Consider the following 26,089-nt stretch of genomic DNA (forward strand, 5'->3'; position numbering starts at 1 on the left):
TTGTGTATAGGTTAGGTTTATTTGCATTTTTGAATTGTTGTCAATCATTTTATCAATAGAAACAATGAGTGATACCCAGTTGTGTCTGCCCACTTTTGCAACAGACTTCTGCTCACACAACAGGGCTTCCTTTTCTTCATTTCTCTCCTGCAACCCTTTGCCTGTCCACCAAATATGCTTTGGAGAGTTGTGGTGGCACTGTTTGGAGCAGGTTTAGGGGTGTGCGCAGGTCTGCAGGAGGGAAATATAGGAAGGGGAAAGTAATTCACCTGCAATCGATAAATACTGCACATAGACAAAAACAGAGCAGTACCCTGCTCCTAGAAAGCCCAGGTAGTTTTCACTCACCTATCTGGTAGTGTATTGCTGTTACTAGCATCGTACAGTTACTGAAATGTGGCTCTCCAATTACACCTAGATTAATCTTTGTGTGTACTATTCCTCTTTCCCTCGGATCTGCATTTTCCAATAAAAGGAGTGTAGAATTACTAATGTACAAAACGAAAAGGAGTACAGGTGATGCCTTTTAATGCTGCTATGATAAAACAACCAGATGGATTAAGGGAATAACATTCAGTCTCAGTTCACCTGCCCAAAAAGACAACAGAAGAGACATGACTCAGGAACTAGCTAGAACAAATACTGAGAGAAGAGTAAAGGTGCAAGGTACATGCAGGTGGAAAGCCGGAACTGTACCAAATCCAAGTTATCTGGCTCACAAATACACATTCACCACTTGCTGCATGTGCTGCCCTTGCTACAAATTGCATGTGTGAATGGGACCAGAGATCAAGCACTGCAAACCGAACCTGCTTACCACCTCAGGCACAGTGCATTTCAGTGGAGTCTGTTCATATCTTCAGCTGTGAGTATTCAACAACGCATGACTCAAGCAGTGAGCATGTGCCATATGAACGGGCCTAACAAAGTCAAATCAGAGTCTTGCAAGAAGCAGACATGCAAATGTGAATAAAAGGTAGGGGTCGCTAGTAAGAAAACCAAATAGTGGAGGGGGGTAACCTACCATTAAGAAACAAATGTTGAGTTTTTAATAATATTGAAGACAGAGGCAGCAATGGGATCACACAGGAGCTGTTAAATTAAGTGTTAAATAGCTCAAGCAGCTTTCTATTTCTTGTCCTAACTTTTCTGTATCTTGGTTAGGTGATAAAAGTTGGTTGTGTTTGTCATGGGAATTGTGGAAGTCTACAATGAGTACAAGCACGTCATCCATACTTCCTAGCAACGCTTTGAGAATATGGCACTCCTCCTCATTCTTTCCCACAAGTTTGTTTCTAGGTCAATAGGACTAGATAATAGTTATTCTCAGATAATGCTAGAATTGTAATCCAGGCAATTGATTTCTCTAAATTGCAGTAAGAGCACCAATTGCATCAACGCTTGAGGCATTTTTAACAGGGGTCTGATTTTCCTACTTAAAGTTTTAGGGCTGTTTCAACTTTAAGTAGGAAAATCAGACCCCTATTAAAAATGCCTCAAGTGTTGATGAAATCTGTGCTCTTACTGCAGTTTAGAGAAATCCATTGCCTGGACTGCAATTCTTTTAGAAGCAGAACATTGTGATCCAGTAGTTGAAAAGTAACAATCCAATATATCTGCAGGTTATCTTTGGAAGATGCATTACCATCACCACTGAAAAACACTCAAAAACTGCAGGGAATAGCTATGAGACCTTTCCAGCTCTTTACTGAGTGCCATTAAGATAACCAACATGTAACATTATTTCAAATCTTCAGGCACTCTGGAGTGACTGCACTGCAGGGAAGGTTTTTGAAAGGGGTGATGCTCTTGAATCTACCATTGAAAAATTACACCTTGAAGCTAAGAGCTCTAATTGAAGTGGAAATCCATAGAGATAGTTTTTGGGTCCCTTCCAACTCTACAATTCTATGATGTAGAGATCCCCAAATGGCTAACAGTGCAATTCAATACCTTTCGAGCAGTACAAGTAAATATACGATCAGATACATCTTAACGCATGTCTGCATATGGCTACATATGTTCTGTGCCAAGCCAGCACAAAATGCCTTTCTGCTTTCCAACTCTGGAATGCCCTCCCCAAAGTAGTACAATGGCCAGAGTATAATGTTCCCAGGTTCAGGATAAAATGTGGTGTTGGCATTTGAAAGCATTAAGATGCCTCAATCTGCTTTTAGTTTCTTTAGTCTCTGATTGCCTCCCCATTGCCAAGTCATTATGAAAGATGTTACAAGAGTTGCTTTTATGCTAATATCTCTTTGTACACTGTCCTGGAATCCATTAGAGGAAGAGCAGCTTAGAAAATTCTTAAAGAAATACATCCAAGTCTTACTTGTCCCTAGAGGAGAAGGGAATGAAAAAAGAGACCAAGATACACTGTCAGCACAAGACCTCATGTCAGGAAAATCTCCACTGAACTTTCTGGCTCACTTATAAAATGCTGAACCAGGCATGGAAGAGATTATTTTACAATTGCATCCATTACCCTATTTTCTTGCCAATTATTGGCCTTTCAGGATACTTATCTACCATTTACATATCCACTGGTAGTAATCAATAAGTGATTTCCCCCTTTCTTTTCGGGAGTAACTTCTCACACATTTCAACAGGGCATACAAGGAAAGAGGGAAAGAACCTCTAGATTAAAAAAGAAATAAAGAAATAAACTGAGCCAAAATAACTCAGCAGAGCGGACTCTGCAAGGGCTTGATTAAGCTGGGTAAGCCTGCAGATACTTGATGGCCTTTCTTGATTTTTGTTTATTGGGCTGGCTGTACCAGGTGACCTCCAGACAATTAGCTCCCATTTCGGTCTGACCATCTTTGTAGACATTTTTAATAATTTGAGGCTTTGCTGTATTTTGTGAGTGGCAGCATCTTTCCACTTATAACACCATGCAGCTGTCCCAAGTGCCATCTACAAGTAGATTTTTTTGTTTGTGGATAACTGTTTGTTGGTGTTTGTATGTTCCTTGTAGTCCTGTTGAAACTAAAAAATAAAATAAAATAAAAAAGGAAAATTAGGGAGAGTTGGGTTTTAAGCTTACATAGTAATGGCCAGGGCAGTGCCTCTGAAGGAGAAACTAGCTCATCCTTAAGCTATAGGTTGCACTTGTGTGCACACTATACCGAAGGATTTAGCCCTGTGCGGAAAAGAGAATTCTATACATATTACTAGTATCTTAGGAACACCTACCCACCAAGCAAGATTTCAACCAATGATCTTGTAAGAAGAAAGAGACAACCCATAAATCATGTTCTTAGGAATTTATAAATTTGATAAATACAAGCATAACTCATGGCCATCATACTGGGCTGAGAAAGTACTGAGACATACAGGCAGGGAGGTCATGCTGATGTGTCGAACAGTTTCTCAATCATCTCTCCCACCTGCTCCACCCTGTATTTAATGTATTTCTCAGGGTTCTTGGTAAAGGGTACATTGCCATACCTGCCAAAGGAAAAGCAAGGGGGAGAAAAAGGTGTGACAAGCATGGACAGGGTTTCTCACTCCTCAATTCCCCTCCCCTTCTTCACCAGATGCCAGAACAACATGCAGTGGACAGGATTCAACTAACTAGTCCCACTAACGAAAGCCTGTGCAAGAACATTTGCTGGTGCAATGGGGTTTTCCATCTTCCTCTCCCATGTGCCCCCTGAAAGTGGCTCAGGGAGCAAAGGTGGCAAAACCTCCACTTATACTGACAGAACAATCAACATTGCATTATGTTGAATTCCCCCAATCTATTCATTTTCAGTGAAGTTAGAGAACTGCTACAAGCGGTCGAAGATCTGTTATACAGCAAGGCTGAAGAGAAAAAGAATTGCTGTGTTTATTCCGAGTGCTGGGAGTTTAACGTGATGCAGGCTAAGCTACAACTACATACATTTGGTGCACAAAATGATGCCTTCTTGATCCACCTACAATCAAATGTAGCCAGCTACTGGTACAGACAAAAACCCACAAAGGGGTGGCAACTATCCTAACTCTCCTCACCATCTTTCTCCCATAACAACTGCCTAGGCAAATCCTTTCTTCCAAAAATGAGGAAAGGAGTTAACCTCGCAGCCCATTGGTGTTGGAAGTGGGTGAGCCTTTGCAACTCCAACAAGTGCTCTGGGCTGCTATAGAGCCAGAAGACGTATTATACCTGTCCTTCTGCTTAGATCCCCAGCTTAGATAGTTGCTTGTACATTATGCTTCATAAATTTCTTTCTAGAAGAGCTAGAGACCTCCCCCCCCCAAAAAAAAAAAAGAAAAGAAAGCTCAGAGTCAATTGTTCCTGTTCAGGTGTGCCAATGTGGGCCTTCACAGGTGGCAGGTGGGCAACCTCCACCCTTATGGTCAGAATCCATTTATTTCAATTGGGGGTGTAGGAGAAGTGAAGAGTGGGGGGGGGGGAGGCAACAAACTAAAATACTAAATTCAACAATGGCAATTCATAGTCACGTTTCAAAGGTATCCTCTCAATGCATACTAATAACTTGGGGGCCTTCAGACACCGGGGGAGGGGCTAATTCTGCACATATCTATAAACCCATCACAGACAATGATAGCTTTCAAAATAGGAACACAGGAACACAACTTTAAAAGCCTGTCAAAACTCTCTGAACAAAGACATCTTTGTGGGTCAAATAATTACCTGCTTAGTAAGGCAGAATAGGTCTCTAGCACAATATTTTTCTGGGTTTTCCGGATTTTGTCCCTCTGTTCTGTGTCAGGGATGGCCCAAGCCTTCTGGATTTTACACAGCTCCTCCAGACAATCATTAAAACCCTTTCCCAGAGAGAAGATAATGTTAAGCATGCATTTGGTTCTGTAGAGCAGTTGGAAAAGTTAACACAATGGGTGCAAAGCCAAGAACAAGAACATCTGTCTAGGCCAATTACCTTAAAGCGATCCTTGATGGCCTGCCTCTCTTTGTCTTTGAGCTGTGGGAGATTGAGAAAAAGAGCTCTTCTGGTTATTTCTTCTTCTCAGACTAATTTGTTCCAGGGCTGATATTCCAATGCTTCTTGATTAATTGGGAGCACTTAGCTTGATGCTGGGCCTTATACATTCATAGGAGTCTTATACAGGCCTTACAGACATGCACTCAGTTAATACTCAATGAGTATTTCTGCTTTTGCTATAGCGTAATGGCATGGGAATAAAGCTGCTCCCCACACTTCTGTTTGAGCACTATAGACAGGGATCTAAAGGTTTTCCCAGCACAAAGCAGGCAATATTTCCCTTTGGCAACCACCACACTCAAAGAACTAGGGTCAGTTATCCATGCCCAGGTTACTTTCACTGCAATGCTCTCTATGTGGTGCTGCCTTGGAAAATAGTAACTTCATTAATGCAAAACGCTAGTGCCCGATTATCTGGAGAGGGTAACTCTGATCTTATATCAACCTGTACTTTTGCCCATTTATTTTTTCTGGGATTGATTTACAGTGCTGAATTTGACCTTGAAAGCCTTAGGCAGTTTAGGACCAGATTACTTGAGAAACCACTTGCACCCATATGAACCTGTCTGGCCTTTAGGTTTGATCTTGCTGGCCCTGCTCTCTGTCCTGTCTACTGGTAAGATCAGGAAACAATGTATGAGAGACAGGGTGTTATCTGTGGCAGTGCCTGTGAAAGATCCTCTCATGAGAGATCTGTAGGCAGTTAGCAAGGACTTCCTTATTCCAGCTGGCTTTTAATGCAAACTGCATATAAGCATTTCATGTGCCATTAATTTTTAAAAAATCTTTGGTGATGGGACAAGATCTGGATCATCACAAATTTGGAGGGGTGGCTTGTTTTCCTGGATGATACAGTCCTGCCAAAATTGGCCTTCCTCACAAAGCTGATAAGAGTCTTGGGAGGGAATACTAAACACATTCAATACCATGAACAGTTTGGCTCCAATGTGATTTCCACAACAAACTCTTAAATAGGGGTGTGGGGGGGGGTGTGGGTGTGTGTAATATACATCCTAACTTTCCAACACAGAAAAGCTACTTCTGAAGTGTTCTCACCTTGACTCCAGGTTGGACGACAGGCAAGTTTCTGTCCAAGAAAGAGTCAGTTACTTTCAACCAGCTGAAATAGACATAAAGAAGAGTAAGCAACATGGGTGTGATGGCCACACAAACAAATGAATAAAATAAGTGACAAATTACATATGCATATGCTATATATGCTCCAATATATAGGGGATCCAAATAGGGGGTCTAGACCTTTATCACAGCATGTTTGGCTTCAAACATGGATCTGTCTGTACATCCAGGGCTCAGAAGAAGACGTGCTTTTAAGTAGCTTGTGTTATTTGGGCATTAAGTGATACAGAAATTAAGTAAGAATAATAATATTTGTTAGGCTGCTCCAGGGGTACGAAAATGGATCTGACCAGTGGGCTGCATCCAGCACCTCCAGCACCTGTAGGCCATTCTGACAAGTGAGCATCACCATGACATCAGATGGAGCATTTTGCTTTGCAGTCTGAAATCACAGAATCTTAAGAGTTGGGAGGGACCCAAGGGTCATTTAGTCCAACCCCCCGCCATGCAGGAATCTCAGCTAAAGCATCCATGACAGAGGGCCATCCAACTGCTGCTTAAAAACCTCCAGGGAAATCAAACCCTTCGGGCAAAGGTACAGGAAGTTGGCAGGCACCAATGATCAGCAGCACCTGGAAAACCCTCTTGCAACAGGGATTCATGTCTTTATGGGCCCCCCACATCATATATGATATCAGATACAAAGTAGGTAGGCACAGCTTGGGAATATTCTGCTGAAGTGTGAAGCTGTATATAAAAATAAATTTTAAAAGGCCGGAGACGGGGTATTAGGATCAAGGCTGGCTTTTGCCAAATCAGTTCCTTGAAGCCTACTACAACTTGAGAAAGGAAGGCTTGTGGTACTAGCTGATGTCTGGATCTGAGAACTAGCATGTCAACATACCTAAGTTGTTCCTTATAAAAATGAAGCTTTCCGTTCAGCTCAACTCCTCACCTCCTGAATACCTATTTTATATGGAAAGGCAGTCTCTTAGCTGCTTATTAATCTGTATATGTATAGATACCCAGCACCTTTTCAATTAAACATATCTAAGTGCCATCCATTCACATGTTGGTTTCCGATCTCATTGGCAAAACTAACCTTTGGCAAATACTGGAAAGAGCAATGTACCCTACTGCATGCAAGCTGTGGGAATGAAATTTGTTGTTGAGTCAGAACTGCGATCTATGCCAATTATTTTTACTTGAATAACATTTCCAAGAAGGACAAATTGCCTTCTCCAACTTCATAATGTTCTACTGAAAGGCCTCTTCACATAGACAATGATTATAGGCTATTTATAGTATTGAGGTCCTCCTGGCTCTAATGGGAAAGGAGCAGCCACATTCTTCTGACCTGCGCTGGTATGCGGTGATTTGCTGCTCAATGTGTTCTCTATAAGATTTTTCCGCATTCTTCTGCGTCACAGCCACCAACTGGATTAGCTCAGACCTAAGAGGAAGAACAAGGACAAGCAGTGCTACATGAACAATGAGGTCACAAGGCATCAGTACTTTTCTGAGGATAGAGTTTCAAGTTTTTCAAAACAGCTGCTTAGTCCACCTGTAGTTTTAAGTTGAAACAGGGCCCCACATATGTTGGCTAGCCTTGATAGCTAGCCAAAATGTGGGTTCATCACTGCCCCATGGGGGAAGGAGTTTTGACTGTGGCATCACATTGAGCTTCAGGAGATGCTCCAGACACACCAGAGGCTCAGCGCAACTATGGGGGTAAGTACTCACTCCTTCCTGAGCAAGCTTTGTGATTATAGCTGACATTCTGTGACTAATAAATGACTGGGAAGCAACAATCCGTCTCACTGTATTTCAAGCCTCAGCACAAGGACAGAAAGATTCCCCTCCTTCTTCCAAGCCTAGATCTGGGCATGGAGTCTCTCAGGTCATGCCCTGACTTTGGGAAGTCTTGGAAAGCACCAAGATAATGCACTGCTTCCTGAGCTTTTCTGAAGACAGTACAAGGTCTAAGGAATTCTTTATATAGGGAAACTTTTTAATGTGTGATGTTTTATTATGTTTTCATATATGTTGGAAGCCACCCAGAGTGGCTGGGGCAACCCAGTCAAATAGGCAGGGTACAAATAATACTATTATAATTATAATTATAATTATAATTATAATTATAATTTTATAATTATAATTATCCTCCTCCTCCAGGTTAGGGAGAAAAGTAAAGGCTCTGAGCAGGAAAAAAATATATAGTCACCAATGGCAAGCACATTAGAGAAGTCTTATCTTGAAAACCAATTAAACCCAGCATTGTATCATTCATTTCCACCCAGCATTTCAATAATAGGCAGCTGTTGCTCAGGATCAAACCCCAAAACACTTCCCTCCCCCCCCCCCATTCTTCTGCAGAGCACTAGCAGCAAAGATGGGATACAGGATGGGATAGCATAGCCATAGACTGATGTTAAATTGCTAAGGTCCTTTCTCTGTGCTGTGTTTTATGGATAGGTTTGCCTGCAAGCTCTGGGTGCATGTGAAATGTTATTTATTTATATATTGCATCTCTATACTGCCCTTCCTTTCACAGGAGGCCAGGCCTGTGAAGTTACAGCTTTTAGTCAGGTCTTGGGGAAATGAGCAGAACCAGAAGTTAACAAGCCAGATTACGCATGCTTGTGCACTAGACTCTCAACAGACATACCTTAACCCTTTGTCCTCCAAACCCCGGGGATCAAAACAATCTAAGAGGTGGTGGTGCTGGGAGATGGAAAAGGAGCACTTGTCTGGGTGGTGGGAGTAGCCTCCATCAGTTGCAATTTTAAGATGAAAGTGAAGCAATAGCAACAAGCGCTATTGGAGCGCATGGTAAGAGAAGCACTAGGGATGAAGAGCAGCTGTTGGGGATGTAGAACTAATAGGTGTTGTTTTCACATTTAAAAAATGAAATATAAGGCTCTGAAGCTTAGGAACATTAGGCACTCTGGCAAAGGTAAAAAGGTAAAGGACCCCTGGATGGTTAAGTCCAGCCAAAGGTGACTATGGGGTGTGGTGCTCATCTCGCTTTTCAGGCCGAGTGAGATGGTGTTTGTCTGCAGAAAGCTTTCCAGGTCATGCAGCCAGTATGACTAAATCACTTCTGGTGCAACAGAGCACCATGATGGAAGCCAGAGAGCATGGAGATGCCGTTTACCTTCCCGCTGCAGTGGTACCTATTTATCTACTTGCACTGGTATGCTTTCGAACTGCTAGGTTGGTAGGAGCTGGGACCGAACAATGGGAGCTAACCCCATCGCACGGATTCGAACTGTCAATCTCCCGATTGGCAAGCCCAAGAGGCTCAGTGATTTAGACCACAGTGCCATCCGCTGTCATACTCTGACAAAGCTGATTGCTAGGCTAGTGGTTATGAAGATTTCACCACCATAATTACAAGGACAGACTAGCTGGAATTTTCTCTTTCCCTCTATAATGACTAGAATTCCTCACTTTGTCTGACCAAACATACTATGGTCCTCCCTGATGGCAGTGTGCTTTGTGCCACCTGTTGGTACACCATAATCTGGATAACTACCAACTTAATTGTATTATTGTATGCATAAAGGTAAAGGTAAAGGTACCCCTGCCGTACGGGCCAGTCTTGACAGACTCTGGGGTTGTGCGCCCATCTCACTTAAGAGGCCAGGGGCCAGCGCTGTCCGGAGACACTTCCGGGTCACGTGGCCAGTGTGACATCGCTGCTCTGGCCAGAGCCAGAGCCAGAGCCGCACACGGAAACGCCGTTTACCTTCCCGCTGGTAAGCGGTCCCTATTTATCTACTTGCACCCGGAGGTGCTTTCGAACTGCTAGGTTGGCAGGCGCTGGGACCGAGCAGCGGGAGCGCACCCCGCCACAGGGATTCGAACCGCCGACCTTTCGATCGGCAAGCCCTAGGCGCTGAGGCTTTAACCCACAGCGCCACCTGCGTCCCATTATTGTATGCATAGTCAGGTAGAAATATTTAGATATATAAATGCTTGAGTACTGAGTAGTGGACAAGATCATCTGCAGGAATGTAAAACTGCAAAGGGCTTACATTAATTGTTATTTGTCCGAGTAGCTGCTCTTGAGTCATGCAAAGCAACCAGCAGTAAATTATTTCTTGGATTTATTAGGAAGTGCTCTCCAAGAACAAGAGCCTTTCGGCTGACAAGATAAAAGAGTCTGATGCAATCACAGCCCTTTTGGCTGCTTTTATTTTCCATTCCTTTGTGTAAGATATTGCTTACAGTAGGAATGACAGACATCAAAGGGCTCTTTCTGAAGGGGAGCAAAGCATGAGTGAAGCAGAAAAACTGGAGTACAAAATGTGCTCTGCCAGAGAGTTAACAAAAGAACCTCATAAGCACAAATTCAATTATAGTGGCAGAAATTCCAGTCTTCCACCACGTACATAAACAATATCCAAGTACTTACTTTTCAAGGGACTTCAGGATGTAATTGTAGTTGTTAAGCAGGAAGATGGCACTTAAAGATTCCTCATAAACCTTGGATTTACTGAGAAGGTTTAGTTGCAAGTTGCCCAGCACTTTGCCTTAACAGAAAGGATGCATGAGTAGGAGACAAGAAGATCACTGTAAAGTTCTTAAGTAGATTACCTATGCCACTTAGCTGGCTGGCTAAATTCTAACCAATCTATATAACACAAAGTCTCAGTGAAGATGCTTCTTTGAAGATCCTGGCATCTAGTGTGAGATAACCAACACTGGGGCCACTTGCAGATGAAGTATATATTTAGCAGTCATCCTAATCCTTTTTTAAAAATATATATACAAAATTTGCACACAGTTTATAGGATGTTTATTATTCTGAACTATCCACTGCCATCATTCTCATCATTTTTCTTATGGAAAAAAAGTCCAAGATTTGTTTGTTTTTAAATCATATTTGTTGTGCAAGATTGCAGCAGTGCCCTTGCTATTTATCACAATGTACCCACTTGCTTTGCAATGTGTTATAAAGGTGCACTCTTAATACACCAACGACATATACTGGAACCTACATAAACCCATAAGATATCTACAGAAAGGTGCAACAGTTTGAATGCAGCCTTAATTAACAAAAAACATCACACATTTTAAAAATGCCATCTTTTATATTTTATTTTCCTTGAAACAGGGAACTAATCTACATTTCATATATTGCTTACTGTTTTGGCAGGAGCAGCAATTGCAGCCCAGCATGGCTGCAGGTAAACGGGGATGGGGGTGGAGTGGGGAATCCTTTCTGTACAACTGGTTGGCATCAGTCTCAGCCTCAGCTGAATGTAGGGACTGCCGGGACTCAGCACCATGTTTTAAATTCAAATGGGCCAATCATAGCCATAGTTTGGGGGCTGTGAGAAGGAAGAAGGTAGCAAAGTGGTGAAGAGTTACTTACAGATGTAGGTGCTGAGCAGCCGTCTACTGAATTCAGAACTGTAGCTACTGGCTGAAGAGCTGGTCTCTGAAAGGCAGCAAACATTAAATCAATTATTATATTTCTTTATATGGCTACTTTGTCTCCTACACAAGCAACATTCTACTTCTATAAATTCAGCTAAAACTTTAATCTTGGGTGTACTATGAGATGGAAACAGCAGCTTTGCTTCAACTCTAGACTAGATCAGTTTCACTCTAACCTAGTACCCTCCAGATGGTTTTGGACTACAAATCCCAAAACCCCTAGCCATGCTGACTGGGGATGCTAGTCCAAAACATCCGTAGGGCACAAGGCTGGGAAGGCTGGTCTAAATTTACCCCTGCTCATTTTATGCAATGGAAAATAGAGCTACATTCAGTCCGAACCTTTGTCACCTTAGGCTTATACAACCTTATGAATTACTTTACCATAATCTTATTAAGTTCAGATATAGTGAAGGCCGTTACAGAGAAAAGATACTGGTTATAAACATTCCCAACCCCCAACCCCCCCGAAAATCTGTTTGTCTCAGATATTCTCTTTAGGATAAAAACAAAACATTGTTTTGGTAAACCACAAAAACTGTGCTAACATTTCATATTAATGCAAGCAATTGTTTGACTTCAGCAAGATTCGGGTGACACTTTATAGGTTAGAAGGAAACAGCCAAGCTTTCTGTTATATAAACAAGGCAGGTTATCAAAAGGTTTCGCTTGTATGAACGCAAACATGATTTTCATTGGAACCTTAGCAGTGTATATTCTGTGGGATTGTTGTGAATATGACCAACTTACTTTTAAGCAGTGCCGTAATTGTTTCTGAAACTGTGTTAAGTTTGATGAGAAGCCGTCAGCTGGCTCAACTTTATTTGAAGTGTATGTGAACTTTTCATACTGGCAGAGCCAATTGATACCGAAACCACATATGACTTCTTGGTGATGTTCCAAGGCCAACAGAAGAAGGGGACAAGAGTTTTGCCAATGGTGGGTCTAGGGCTGAGCCTGTTTCACTGCACTCGTCCAAGTCTTTGGCCTGCAAGCAACTCCCGGGCTTTGTACTTATTAGCTGGCTTATAGGCAGGTGCTAGTGATGTGGCCTACAAGGGCTCATTCTATGTAGAACATGTTCTTCCAGCTGAAGTGACTCACCTGATATTGCCTAACATCTTATGCTGCTATTTCTCAAGGGAGAAGTTGGCAACAGGTGAAGTGCCCCTTCACAGGCCCTGTTTGCTTATTGTTGCACGAGGGCAGGTACACTGTGTGTTACCTGCTCCTGGGGGAGGGATACAGGCACCTTTCCTCCAAGAGGCTTACCTTGAGCATGCCTGGATTTTACCTTCACTTCATGTTGATTCCCCCAGAGAGCATGGCAGCAGCAGGACCAGGAGAGGAATCTAGTGGCTACAACCTCCTCTCCTCTCTGGGAAGCTACATGTTCACACTAAGCCATGATTTGGGTTACTGCTATGTGGAAACTGAGCCTGTGTGTTGTATGCAAATATATATACAGTGGTACCTCGGGTTACATACGCTTCAGGTTACAGACTCCGCTAACCCAGAAATAGCACCTCGGGTTAAGAACTTTGCTTCAGGATGAGAACAGAAATCGTGCTCCGGCGGCAGCAGGAGTCCCCATTAGCTAAAGTGGTGCTTCAGGTTAAGAACAGTTTCAGGTTAAGAACAGACTCCGGAACGAATTAAGTACTTAACTCGAGGTACCACTGTAACAAAGTCTTAATTGTCAGTTCAAAAATAGCTTGAAGGAGGTTATTGAAGAGAGAAATACAGGAAGGGTAATTAACCCTTTCCGCGGTCACCATTCTCCCATTGCTACTTTCCCCTGCCTAGCTGCTCCCTTTTCCCATCTCATGTTGTCCCAGCTGTGTGTTTGCAAAGGAAGGTGCGTAATGAGAAGTGAAACAATGGGGGGGGGGTGTCATTCAGTTTGGAGTAAAATGGGCTTTCCAGCTTCAAATCCCAGTCTCCTGGAGTTATTGTCTTAAGAAAAAACAGCTGTTGGGGCAGGAAAAAGGTAAAGGTAAAGGACCCCTGGATGGTTAAGTCCAGTCAAAGGCAACTATGGGGTTGCAGTGTTCATCTCGCTTTCAGGCTGTGGGAGCCAGCGTTTGTCCACAGACAGCTTTTCAGGTCATGTGGCCAGCACGACTAAACCACTTCTGGCACAACAGAACACCATGACATAAACCAGAGCGCACAGAAATGTTTTTTTACCTTCCTGCCACAGTGGTACCTATTTATCTACTTGCACTGGCATGCTTTCGAACTGCTTGGTTGACAGGAGCTGGGACAGAGCAACAGCAGCTCACTCCGTTGCAGGAATTTGAACCTCCCAATTGGCAAGCCCAAGAGGCTCAGTGGTTTAGACCACAGCACCACCCGCATCCCTACTAGCTGTTGGGGCATCAGTGTGTATGTGTGCTTTCATAGCTTGCCTATTAGAGTTATAGACACACTCCTCAGATCAAAAGTGAGTGGTCTGTTACCACCGTCAAGAACCACAGAGAGCTATTTACCGCTTTACAGACATTGAGCCTCCTTGAAAATGAGCTGCTGCATCCACATACAAGTTATAAGCTTTTTGGGGGTGGGGTGGAGAACCACCTCTGCATTCTAACATTTTCTGATAAATGAAACAAGACATGTTTTTTATCGGGTACAATTAAAGACAAGCAGAAATATGTAACCAGGTGCAAAAAAAAGAGAGGTAGTATTATGTATGCATGTGGGTAGTACAAGTACCACCTGCTGCTTACCTCTGGGATCTAAAGGAATATTGTATGTGTCCCCAAGAACTATAAAATTTAAGGCAGAGTAGAGATAAAAAGGATAGGAAGAAAAAAAGAGAAAGGAAGAAATGCAAAGTGCAAAAAGACACGTTAGAGACAACCATACTTTCAAGAACCAAGCAGAAGATACCAACACAGAGCATTACATGGGTTCAGCAGGCAGGAGCCACTCCTTTTTAGAGCATGGATGTGACAGGAAACGGAGGAAACCTCTGTTTCTAGTAGGCGGCTTATATGCCATTCCTTCTAAGGAGGCCACTTATAGCCAAGGCTGCTTATACTCAGTGCACCATGCAGAAGGGCTTCTGACTTCCCAAAAAATCTCAGCTTCCATTGAAAACAGGGGTTTCCAGCCTTGATGGGCATAGATTTTTCAAAAACTGCAATCACAATAATGTGAAAACAGCAGCTGTAGACTCAAAAAGGAAGGAAGGAAGGCCTCTGTTGGGTTTTAGTGGGCACAGATAGTGGCTTCTGCTTCCTTTCCCTACACAATTCCAAGGTTATCTAGTGTGCTTCATGGCTCAGCAGGGATTTGAACCTACATCTCCCTGGTCTCATTTCAGTCTCACTGTTTCAGAAGGGCTTGCTCTCAAACAAGCACGCATAGGCTTGCAACCTAGATTCACTACATGTGAAGAATGTCACAACTTGCATACTAATAAAAGGTTAATTGAAAATCGCACTCTGTGGGGAAAATGCTAATCATTTGCGGAAGGGGTTGTTATCTATCATCTTATTTGGGTGCAATAAAAAAGCATGTCTTATTGTTGCAGGAATGAGCTGCAGCAAGCCTCTGGGTTGTGTGCTCCTCCTCATGCCTGGCATAGCTAGGAAGAAGAGTTTAGAAGTTTACTTCCATTTCAAACTAATTGCAGACAAACAGTGATTAGCTTTAACTTTGATTAGCTGAAACAAGCCAACTTCAGATCATAATTTATGAAGCTGGTTTGTTTTAACTAACCATTGTTAAGATAATCTACAGCTTAGGGTTTGAATACAATACTAGACTGTGATTAATTGAAATTGGCACAGAAAGCTCCCAGTCTTCTAGTTGTGACTGCGCCAGAGGAGGAAAGCCGTAAGTGCATGAACCAAAGGCTCATGCAAGTAATAATAAGCCACTGTTTATAATTATGCCTGAACCTGCCATTATAGTGCAGCTCTTGTCCCCTAACTCCTGTTCTCTGATGAGAGAAGCTGAATAACTGTAATTAGATCCATAAGGGTGTTTTTTTTGCCGGGGGTGTGCACATAATGGTTTCCCTGCAAATCATTTATCTGCCCCTTTCCCTTACCTGACAGGATACAAACACAAGATAAATATGCATTCTGAATCCTGAAGAGGTGGCCCAAAGAAGCAACTACTTGAGATCACAGGCACCCACTCATGAAACTGTTTAAACTTCCTTGAAAAATGAAGGTCACTGTGGCTCTTTTACATAGATTTGTGCCGTCAAGGTTAGCCTTTGACTGGGTCTCAAATTAGCAACAAAATCCCCAGCTCTTTATCTACTACATTTTGCTTTACAAGAATGACAATATAAGCAATCAGACCCTGCAAAAGAAATCTTGCAATTAAGCCCCAAACCTAATAATTGGCCAGGTTAGCAGAGACACATTCTGCTAACCATTAGGACTTTTAAAAACTCCTTTATATGTCCAAAGCTGTTTACTGCTTCGGGAGCTGCTATAATCTCAGTCACTGTTATGATTTCCTGATCAAAAGACACAAAAAGGAATTGCAGCTATCTCTACTGGTAATAAACTGCCACTCCTTTGGCCCATGAAAGAGTTGGCTCCACAACTGTCTTTGCCCATTACCAATTTAAGCGGGCAAAGGAGCACGCGGAAGGGATTTTGGTGAGTCAGCCACAGAAATGGATCCTGTTTTGAGTATTATACAGGCACCTGTTAAAGGACAGATGATGGACAGCACATGCAAGGTGCAGTTTGCTTAGTTAAACCTCCTTAGCACGGACCTGACTGGACAAACTGGTGTCCCCTTTAAACGTTATAATCTTTAAAATGGCCTCACCTCTTTTTCAAACAAAAACAACCATTTTTTATAGTGATACACCACTGCATAACCTATATATGCCTAGGAACATAAAGATTGCATAATGCTGAGGCAAAAACATATCTTGCTAAATTATTGTCAACTACAGTTTTATATACCCTGGGTTTCAGATGTGACATCTTAAGTACACATATTAAAAACCAGGGTCTTAGCTTCTCATTCTGCCAAAAGCAACAACTCTCTGAATTTCAAAAGTTTACACTGTCTTCCACCAACAGAAACTGACCCAGAAACATATGACTATTCCATATTACTGTATTATGACCTAGCCACAAAACCAGTTAACAACTTGTTCATGTGGCGATAACAATATTCCAACATGATTCTCACTGAAAGCTACCTATTTTAGGAGATGAAAGGCTATCTCAAAATTCACTCTTCAAGGATTATAGAACTAGCAGCAGACTAGCAAACTAATGTGAAAAACCAGAGGCATCTCTCTTAGAATCTCTTATAACTACTTAGATGGCTGCAGGTTGTTTTTGTTTTTTTGCTGTGCCAGATAAAGCTAGACAGGCGATGAGGTGAGGCGTAAACTGTACCCTTGTTAAGGAGGTTTTACTGCAAGGCAAGCAAAGGAAATGACTTTATTAGTGCAAGGAAGTTTTTTCTTGTATCCAGGGAGCTGTGTGTGAGTACCTTGGGATGCTAGCATGGCACCTGCAGTTTCCTGAAAATCCAGCAACTGCTGCAGGAAGAGAATGGCCTGTAAAAAGAAGGAATACGTGTGTTTTTTTAATAATCAATTAGTTATTCTCCACTTTGTGAAGAAAAAGAAACAGGAAGGCATTCTTATGAAAACTATAATTATCTATAATTATACCTACAATTATCCTGGAAGAATGCATAATCTATGGTAATTAATTTCAGAGATCATGGAGGTTGCAAGCAAAGGGAGAGGGAGGTCATTGCTTGAAGATGAGACCTGGTGGTAATAGGTGAGATTTGTGGCTGACACTGGCCACTCATAGGATGCATCAGCCAGCCCAGAGATCTCAAAGACATTTTATTTTTGAAGCTGGAATCTGGAGTCTGAAGCACAGCAAGCAGAAGGCACTCCTCTGATGAGCTGGCAAGGGCAGAATGTAAGGCATCTACTATTTATACCAGGTCACCCAATTGCGAGGCTCCAAATTGCCTGCCAGACTGTAATGCACACCCTTTCTGTGCCTGAAAAGTGCTCCAAGGTTTGAGCACACATTATCTCAGGAAGATCATGACAAAGAAGTCAGTGGGCAGGGGCTCCGAGCTTTTGTAGATGTCAGGGGAAGGTCTGAAGGATGCCACTGCAGCTATGGGCATCACACAGATGAGCTCGGCCTAATATCAATCAATTTCCTTTAACCCCAGACACTGTCAGTTATGGAAGCCCAGGTTTAAAACATGCCATTTCTCCTGGTTCAACAAGAATATTACCCTTATGCAACAAAGAAAAACAGAAAACAAGGATGAAGTCATGGAGCTGGTTTTACCAAGGGACATTCTGAATTGCTTCACATACATTGCTGGTGAGTTCATGAACTGTCCCATCTTTTGGCATGTTGTACTCCTTGTCTGGATTGTTCTAGGGAGGAAAAAAACCCAAAGAATATTTGATAAGATGGATAAAAATGTGCACTCCATAGAACTACCCCATTCTTGTTATTATGCAGTTATATTTCCTGAACCACCTAACTACTTCTACAGCCCTACGGGTCAAGGGCACCATCTACTGGTCACTGTAAAAAAGATGCGTGGACAAAAATAGATTTTAAGCAGATGCCACTGTCATTCTATTTGATCCCTCCATAACCACTTCTCTCTCCCTCTCTCTGCTAAAAGATCTGTGAACATTTACAAAACTTTATGTGGACTCCCCTCATTTGATTGTCAATGCTGCCTGTTAAAGAGACTACATCAAAATCAAGTTAGTTATAAATGCACATTTTAAATTCCAGGAAGGGAAGTTGCTTTCCCCCCTCTCCTCCCATTATAACTTCCAAGATTTTACAGTACACCTAAACATAATTAATGGAACATTAAGCATGGATCTCCTGCACTACTGTGGATTACTAAATAGATAAACAGCAGAAAGGCAGCCATTACCTTGATGTTGTCTGCGAAATCTTCCAGAGCCTTGGCTCCTGTGGTTTCCATTGAGGTTATGAGGCTGGGCAGTTTGTTCTTAGTGCTGGCTGCAGTGCCCTGAAATATCCAGCACAGCACATGAGACAACTCCAAGTGTAAGAGTGTGTGTGTGTGTGTGTGTGGCAGCTACTATCATCTACTGAACACAGAGTGTATCACTCACAATTCTGCTGATGCTAAGAAAACAATCACAAGCTTTGTTAGCAGCAGGTAAAACTCAAGCTTCCCTGCGGAACACACTGCCAGGCCTTGTGTGCGTTCATCAGAACATAGGAATCTGCCTTCTACCAAGTCAGACTGTTGGCCAATCTAGTTCAGGATAGTCTGCACTGATTGGCATCCGCTCTCCAGGGTTTCAGGCAGGAGTCTTTCCCTACCATACCTGTAGAGGCTAGGGATTGAACCTGGGCCCTTCTGCCTGCAAAGGAGATGCTCTACTGCAGAGTTATGGCTCTTCCAGCTCTTGAAAGAGGGAACAAGCCTGCTAGTCTTAAATGGACATTTGTGCTTCAGTCCCAGCTACTTCTCTTTCACTTGGTTTCTAGAAATTTTATATGCTTATTATTTTTATTTATAACCATTCTTCATCTAGCCAGACCCCAGAAGGGTTTACAACACACATTCCCATAAAACATGTAAAATACAATGAAATTTCTAAAAGCATTGTTAAAAGCAATACACACAGCAGAAAACCTAATTAACTCCACAAAAGTCTGTCTATGTGGCCCACACTTCTGACTATCTCTCAAATGCATGAATGAATAAAACTCCTTAAGCTGGCATCAGAACGTCACCAATGAGGGGGACAGTTGAGTTTCACAGTCAGGAGGAACTACAGCAGATAGGGCCCTGTTTTGTGCCGTTACTGAATGTACCTCATTCACAGGTGGAACCACATGCAGGGCCTCTTCCCTCTGATCACACAGCATGGGCTACCATAAATTGGGAGATGTGTTCCTTTAAATATTTGGGTCCTGGGCTGCATACAGGCAGCTAGTGCAACTCCCAAAGGAGAAGAGACATCTGTGTTGTGAATTGGCCTTCACCCTACCAGTTCTCAACTGTTACAAAATCCTGTCTGGAGTCCTGATCCAGCTATGAATAACTGGATCCTGCATCCCAATTGTACATGACCTTGCTTTGCAATACTGTAGTGAGTTTTACTGATAGGCAGTTACCTGCAAAACCTGATCAAATTCTGGCTTCGTCTGCTTCAAGTGCCTTAGGATGGGGAAGATAGTCAGCACAGCTGAGTAATCATGACGTATGATGGCCTTTCGGGCTGCAGAGACAATGTTGTCCCCCTCTATCATCAGGTTGTCTAAAGACTCCTACAGCAAAACAAATCCTGGGTGAATTACAGAAATAGGCTTTTTCCACAAAAGGAAATGGGCTTTTTCCGCAAAAGGAAGGAACCATGTTAAGTTTCAAGAAGACCTGGATGAGGGAGTCAAATGTCTTCTTCTGGTGGTGTTCGGGGATGATTTCTGTCAGTAGCTGATACTCGCTTTGGGCCAGTTTGATGAAGGCGCTAACACAGTGGATGTAAGCATCGATCTCCATGTCCAACATGTCATCTCTCCCTGTAGGGATTGCACAAGCGTAGAAGATGTCAGTTTCCTGTGGCAACCTGATAATATTAGCATATATTTTCATTTGTAGTGGAGCAGTTTGTGTCTAGCACCACTGACTTCAAACTATACAAATAACCCAAATTTTGTTACATGCCAGCCCACAGGGTGCATCTAGGGGTGGGAGGTGAATATTTCATGTTCTTCTTGACAGGATACAATGTTTTAAGAAGCTAAGCGCAAGCATTTAAGGGGAGCCCAAATGTGAATGATTCAACACATTCACTCACACCTTAAAAGCACCTTAAATTTGTACAACAGTCTCTAGTGTTGATTGACATGTGCCTTTGTGAAACAGAATTTCTCCTAAAGAATTCCATCCTAGAAAGGATCTATCCTATTTGCAACAGCATCATTGATACAAAAGGAAGGACTTGCCTTGCCTTGATTTAGTAGCACATTCCACTCCTAAAACATTTATGCCCAACAAAGTAAAGGAACATAAAAAAAAATACTTTAGCTGATAAAACTAGGGTAATGCCTTTAAAAAACCCTAATGCCACAAGACATCAGTATACCTCCAACATGCTAGAATAATCTGTCTTTCAGCTGAGAGTGAGACAAAAATGCTTTTCAATGAATAAATAATGTCAATAAGTTCTTGATGCCAAAAATAGCAGAATAAGGCCCTCAGTGGGCCAGGAACATATTCCACGTCTCTCTTCTTGGAACAGTGCCTCTCCCCATGATGCTACTGGATTTCCTATTGGCTTCTTTCCCCCATTATTTCTACAAGATCTACCCCCAGAAGCCAATTCTTCTGTCTTGAATAATGGAATAGGTATCCAGTATATTACAAAACCCTTGTGCCATGATGTCTGCTATGATGTGGGGAGAAGCTGACACATCTATTTTGCCATTATACACACCTATCACCAGAGCATGTGAAGGTATTCTACAATTCTGAGGAAAGTTGCAACTCAGGTTTAAAAAGAAATGCTTGCAAATACTATTAAAATAGGGGTTTTGAAGACATTAGCCAATATGATGTTATTTTATTCCATTTCTTCTTATATCTTGCTACTGGCACTGTGACATCATATAATCTGCTCAGTTTTATGTCCACTGAAGAGATACACCCACCCACCCACCATTCAGTTGAAGATGGGTGTTTGGAGAACTTGCACAGCAGAGATAATTATGCGTAAAAATACCAGGGACAAGTTCTACTGAACTGAAATCTTGAATAAATGGGAAAGAACAGCCTAGACAGTCATCTCTCATATGAGTGGCTTAGCACTTTAAGATTAAACTGTATTCGGGGGTTGTGGAGAAGAGTGCTAAAGGAAAGAGGTTCCAGCTAGTATAGGAGGTTTGTGCTGCGGCCACTCTTTTGGACGGATCCATCCATGTCAACCCTTCTTGTGCCCATGTTGTCTTTCAGACTAGCAGAGATCAGCACAATCCGGTGCGGCTTGAAAAAGTCAGATACTCCGATTTGGGGTGGGAGAGGAAATTCACCTGGAACTGTCCTAGGAGAATACCTCAAGAAACACTCAAAATAAAAGTATTAAATTAGCCAGCTTAAGTTTTAATATGGTACTTACCAGCAGCTGGCCCATGCTTGTCACTCAGGGTGTCGGAAAGGTGTTTAACTCGTAAATCATGCTCATGACCTAGCGAGATGTCAGCGGGCATTAACAGAAGGAGTGGTTTATCCAGGCCATCACAGTGCTTGTCTCTTCAGGTTTTATTTGCTTGTCTCAGACATTTACAAGTGTTTTCCTGGCAACCCGGTCTACGACCCCCTTTTCCAATACCATAGTAGTAGCAGTTTCAAACATGATCAAGAATATGGCATAATGCATGGTTCATAGTTAAAAGCAAGCGCCACCGTTATTCTGCCTTTGTTTCTAAATGTAGTCCCTAAAATTCATTTAGAGACAGCAAGGCATTGTACTTTGAATTAACGATTCCAATTTGATCAAGGTTGAAAGGGCTGCTACCTTTCCAGATGAAGTGAACAAGGATAGATCATGGAGAGAAAAGGTCACACCAAGCTACAACAGAACTTCTGTTAGCCAGTCAAACTGCATCACAGATTGGACCTCTCTAAATTTATGTGGCCTGCAACTCTTTAGAGCATTGCAAAGAGTTACCTGCTGCCCTATCTTTTTGTATTGGTCTCTTTGCTCTTTGTGCAGTTTTTGTGTCCCAAAGACACAAGAAGCCAGGATATTTATTGAGCAACCTCATTGTATAGGGCAGTGGGGCTAAAGACTAACAGAAGCCTTGAAGGCGGAAGAAAGGCCAATACCCAAGTTAGACGCCCCCCTTCAAGAGTGAAAAGTGAGAGAAGCGATTACCTTCCATAGGAATGAGGTTAGAGGCCCCCTTTTTCCCATCTAGACATTGCTGAGAATACTGTTTCAGAAGATTCTGAGCCTTACGGATCGTGCCTGTCACCAGAGCCACAAGAGAGGAGAGACAAAGAGACCTTGGAAATGAATGAGAGAGAAACAAAACACAAAGCAACCCTCCACCAGTGCCTTGCCAACCAAACCTAGCATGGCAGTGCTGGCCAACAGTGAGAATGCTCTGCATATACACATACACAGACTCAGGAATGCCCAATTATGTGCCCTTTAATACTGCCACCAATCCCCTTAGGGAGACTGAAGAACTACTGCAACGTGCTCTAAGTGGCGCTTGCCTTGAAAATGGTCCAGAAGCTGCAGTCAGTGAAGAACGCAGCTGCTAGGTTGGCAAGTTGGGCAGCCTGATGGGACCGTGTGCTACTAGACCCAATTCAAGGTACTAGTACTAGTAGATAAAGCCCTAGATGGCTTCGCTTATTACAGATGCTGCATGAGCACCACAAAGGGGAGGACCATTTCTTTGCAGTGTGAGTTCCACGCAGAGCCCTGTGCACTCTCATAGTCAGAGGTCCTGCTTGAGTTTCCCAACCAGCTAAGGTTAAGCAGGTGTATACAAGGGTCAGGGCCTAAACTGTGGAAGATAGCCTTGTCCCTTCTTTAATTTTAAATCACCATCCCATCTATATGTGGCTTTTCAGGGAAGCTTTTGTGGGAAAGCTGAGGATTCTTGCTCTGTTGAGGGTTAATCCTCATTTTCTGTTGTTTCTGTTAATTCGTAGTCTTGGATGACTTCTTTTGCTTTAATTGTTTTATCCTTTCTATCTGTTTTGTTTTTATTAATTTTTGTGATGGCTTTATTGTTTTTATTACCTTGTCAGCTGCTCTGAATCTTGAGAAACAGGACATTAAGAATTTTAAAACTAATAACGGATTGCTGCTGCTATTAAATATTATTTAATAATAATACTGTAAGCAGCAACTGCTTGCATCATTTAGATTGCATCAGGTTAGAGCACCTCCCATGAGGTCTGTGAGCACAAGCATGGTCTGCCATTTTCCCACAAGGCTACCATTTACAAACTAGAAAGACCATGCCACACAAAAATATTACTGTTTTGTTTTGTTTTCTGTTTTGTTTTTTGTTTGCATCAACCACATTGCACTTAATGCCTGAAGTCAAACCAAATCAATTCACATAGTTTCCAATACTGCATGTGGGAGCAGAAGATTTCGGATATTTTTCTGCTATTATGAAATGAGGGAAGAATATCGAGGATAACTGGTAGGGAGATGCACAGAGAGGCACATGACTCTGTGCTAGAGACCACCATATACTGAATCCTGGAAATTCTTTCCCAATCCCCTACCAGTCTAGCAGAAGCAGCACAAATGTAAGTCACAAATGACAGCCAAGCACCCCAAGGCTTCACAGCAGGTACCACATTCCACAGGGAATACCTGCCCCCAATGGCCACATAAGGCATACCCACGGCCTTGTGCGCAGGAACAGCTGGCCACAAAAGTACGGTAGTTACAGACTGTGTGTTATTCTGAGCATTCTCACCATGGACAGAAAAAAAGGTAAAGTAAAGAGAAAGCTAAGTCTTTACAGAACAGGGTAGGCATCCACGAGAGCTGTAGAAAATAGAAGGCAGAAGCTAACAGCACAGCTCAGATCTGCTCCAGCCCCCTTGCCTAGCTGCAAAATGAAAGGACAAAAAGTCAAGCTGTGCCCCTCCCCAGCCCCTAGGACTCTACTTCTGAATAAATGCAAATGAAATACATCACAAAAATTGAACGTTTTTGTAAAACAAAAAAACGAAGAAAGCATTAAACTGTAGCTGAAGCAGGATGCTGCAACTAAGAAACACTGAAAAAAGCACAAGAGAAAGCGTTAAAATGTCAGTCCACAAACAAACCTCAGTTTACATGAGAATGTATTAGTGAACATGCAACAAAACATACCAACAGAATCAAGAGCGCAGATAGGCATAACCCCCGCCCTCCCTGGTACATATACACCCAGAGTGCAAGCAATGCTTTCGACATCAAACAACACTCTAGACACAGACGCAGAAGAAACAAATCTGGAAAGGTATAAAGTGCTTTATAACCTTTCCAATGATGGTAAAAATGGACAAACTATGTAATATATCACTAAGAATACCTTTCACTTTTGCTTACAATGCACACACAAACAAGCCAACCCCAGCACCCATAATCTAATGGAGATGTGATACTGGCCTTGGTCCAGTATACCTGAAGGAGCGTCTCCACCTGGACGCTGAGGTCCAGCGCCGAGGGCCTTCTGGCAGTTCCCTCATTGCGAGAAGCAAAGCTACAGGGAACCAGGCAGAGGGCCTTCTCAGTAGTGGCGCCCGCCCTGTGGAACGCCCTTCCAGCAGACGTCAAAGCGATAAACAACTACCTGACATTCAGAAGACATCTTAAGGCAGCCCTTTTCAGGGAAGTTTTTAACGTGTGATTTTTTACTGTATTTTTGGTTTCTATAGAAGCCGCCCAGAGTGGCTGGGGAGGCACAGCCAGATGGGCGGGGTATAAATAATAAATTATTATTATTATTATTATTATTAGCCCTATTGCTGATTAAAAATACTGCAAATACTGTGTACCCCACTTAGAGCAGATATCATGGTACAATTGCACTTTATGTACTGTAACAAAATAATGGTGAAAGAAGTACCCTTGCCACTGCTGCGAGCCTTTATGTTTCTATTTATGCTAAGCACACCTTGTATCAATGGAATGCACTTTTCTGAAACAAGAGAATATTTGGCTTAACAATTTGCCTAAAACTTTGTGGGCATACAAATGCAGTATACATCAAAGAAGGCAAGTTTAGCTTTGAATGTGTGGAATTGTATTCAGGGAAAGAACTAAGGCAGCAGAAATCTCTCCTCAAAAGTTGTCATTGTGACAATATTATTATAGTTGCATTATTTATCAAATGCCATCATATGGTAGGATAACGACAGCAGGGCAGAAGATACAGTAAGCTGTTCTCCACCTGCCAGATATTTAAAACTGGTTAACAGCAAGAACATTAATACTGCAGAATCTGCGCTGAGGTTTATTGACTAAATCTATAGAGTATTTTTTAAAACATTTTAGAAAACCACAAATGGCTTGCAATCATCACAGGCACTCTATATTAGCCAACTTGCAACAATGCTGTAAACAATGAACTTCATTTACAAGGGACAGTTCCAATTAAGATAATGCATTTGCAATAAATCATGAGACCAATCATTGCATTAAGAAAGCCAGATCAAGTTATCTTCCAAGTGCTTGCAAAGAACAACAAATTTTAAATTTTGCTCAAATTCTGTATTATTAAAGTGGAGCATACAAGATCATAAACGGGTGTGCACGTGCCTAATTTTTACATGCCTTGTGTCTGAAAGCAATGCTAGCAGTCAGCAAGTATTGCTAAATGAGGCACAGGCCACCCGGGGCTCCTGTGGGAGGAAAAGTGGGGTGTAAATTTAATAAATATTGAACTTTAAAAATCCCTTTTCCCTGCAAAAGTATGAAGCCATTCTTAAGCTTTTTGAACTGTGCAATTGACCCATGCTTCCTGAATTCCTAGAATTAGGTTACCCATGCTACATTTTTTGAGCCTTACCACTGATTATGCAAAACATCACTAGGCTCTGAAGAGCTGGTGCAT

The 26,089-nt window shown here is 42.3% G+C and overlaps 1 protein-coding gene across 17 annotated transcripts in view; it reads right to left on the reverse strand.

Moving 5' to 3' along the window:
* Nucleotides 1-3,251: 3,251 nt before the first annotated feature.
* EXOC7 (exocyst complex component 7) overlaps nucleotides 3,252-26,089 on the reverse strand; it is a 35,925-nt gene continuing 13,087 nt past the window's right edge. For 4 of the 17 annotated variants that reach the window (XM_079966006.1, XM_079966015.1, XM_079966007.1 and 1 more), the window contains 15 exons: nucleotides 22,387-22,479; nucleotides 21,628-21,696; nucleotides 19,887-20,032; nucleotides 19,628-19,780; nucleotides 18,408-18,506; nucleotides 17,824-17,886; nucleotides 16,962-17,028; nucleotides 14,210-14,248; nucleotides 11,413-11,478; nucleotides 10,450-10,567; nucleotides 7,387-7,482; nucleotides 6,009-6,072; nucleotides 4,890-4,931; nucleotides 4,643-4,776; nucleotides 3,252-3,450 (listed from right to left, as the gene is read on the reverse strand). In XM_079966006.1, the coding sequence (XP_079822132.1) occupies nucleotides 3,348-3,450; nucleotides 4,643-4,776; nucleotides 4,890-4,931; nucleotides 6,009-6,072; nucleotides 7,387-7,482; nucleotides 10,450-10,567; nucleotides 11,413-11,478; nucleotides 14,210-14,248; nucleotides 16,962-17,028; nucleotides 17,824-17,886; nucleotides 18,408-18,506; nucleotides 19,628-19,780; nucleotides 19,887-20,032; nucleotides 21,628-21,696; nucleotides 22,387-22,479 (1,352 nt within the window). In that variant the 3' untranslated portion in view covers nucleotides 3,252-3,347. The remainder of the gene's footprint in view (nucleotides 3,451-4,642; nucleotides 4,777-4,889; nucleotides 4,932-6,008; nucleotides 6,073-7,386; nucleotides 7,483-10,449; nucleotides 10,568-11,412; nucleotides 11,479-14,209; nucleotides 14,249-16,961; nucleotides 17,029-17,823; nucleotides 17,887-18,407; nucleotides 18,507-19,627; nucleotides 19,781-19,886; nucleotides 20,033-21,627; nucleotides 21,697-22,386; nucleotides 22,480-26,089) is intronic. The other 13 variants (XM_079966018.1, XM_079966017.1, XM_079966010.1 and 10 more) reach the window with 7 other exon arrangements.

This window comes from Podarcis cretensis (genome assembly GCF_951804945.1).
Source record: "Podarcis cretensis genome assembly, chromosome: 2".
NCBI classification, from domain to species: domain Eukaryota; kingdom Metazoa; phylum Chordata; class Lepidosauria; order Squamata; family Lacertidae; genus Podarcis; species Podarcis cretensis.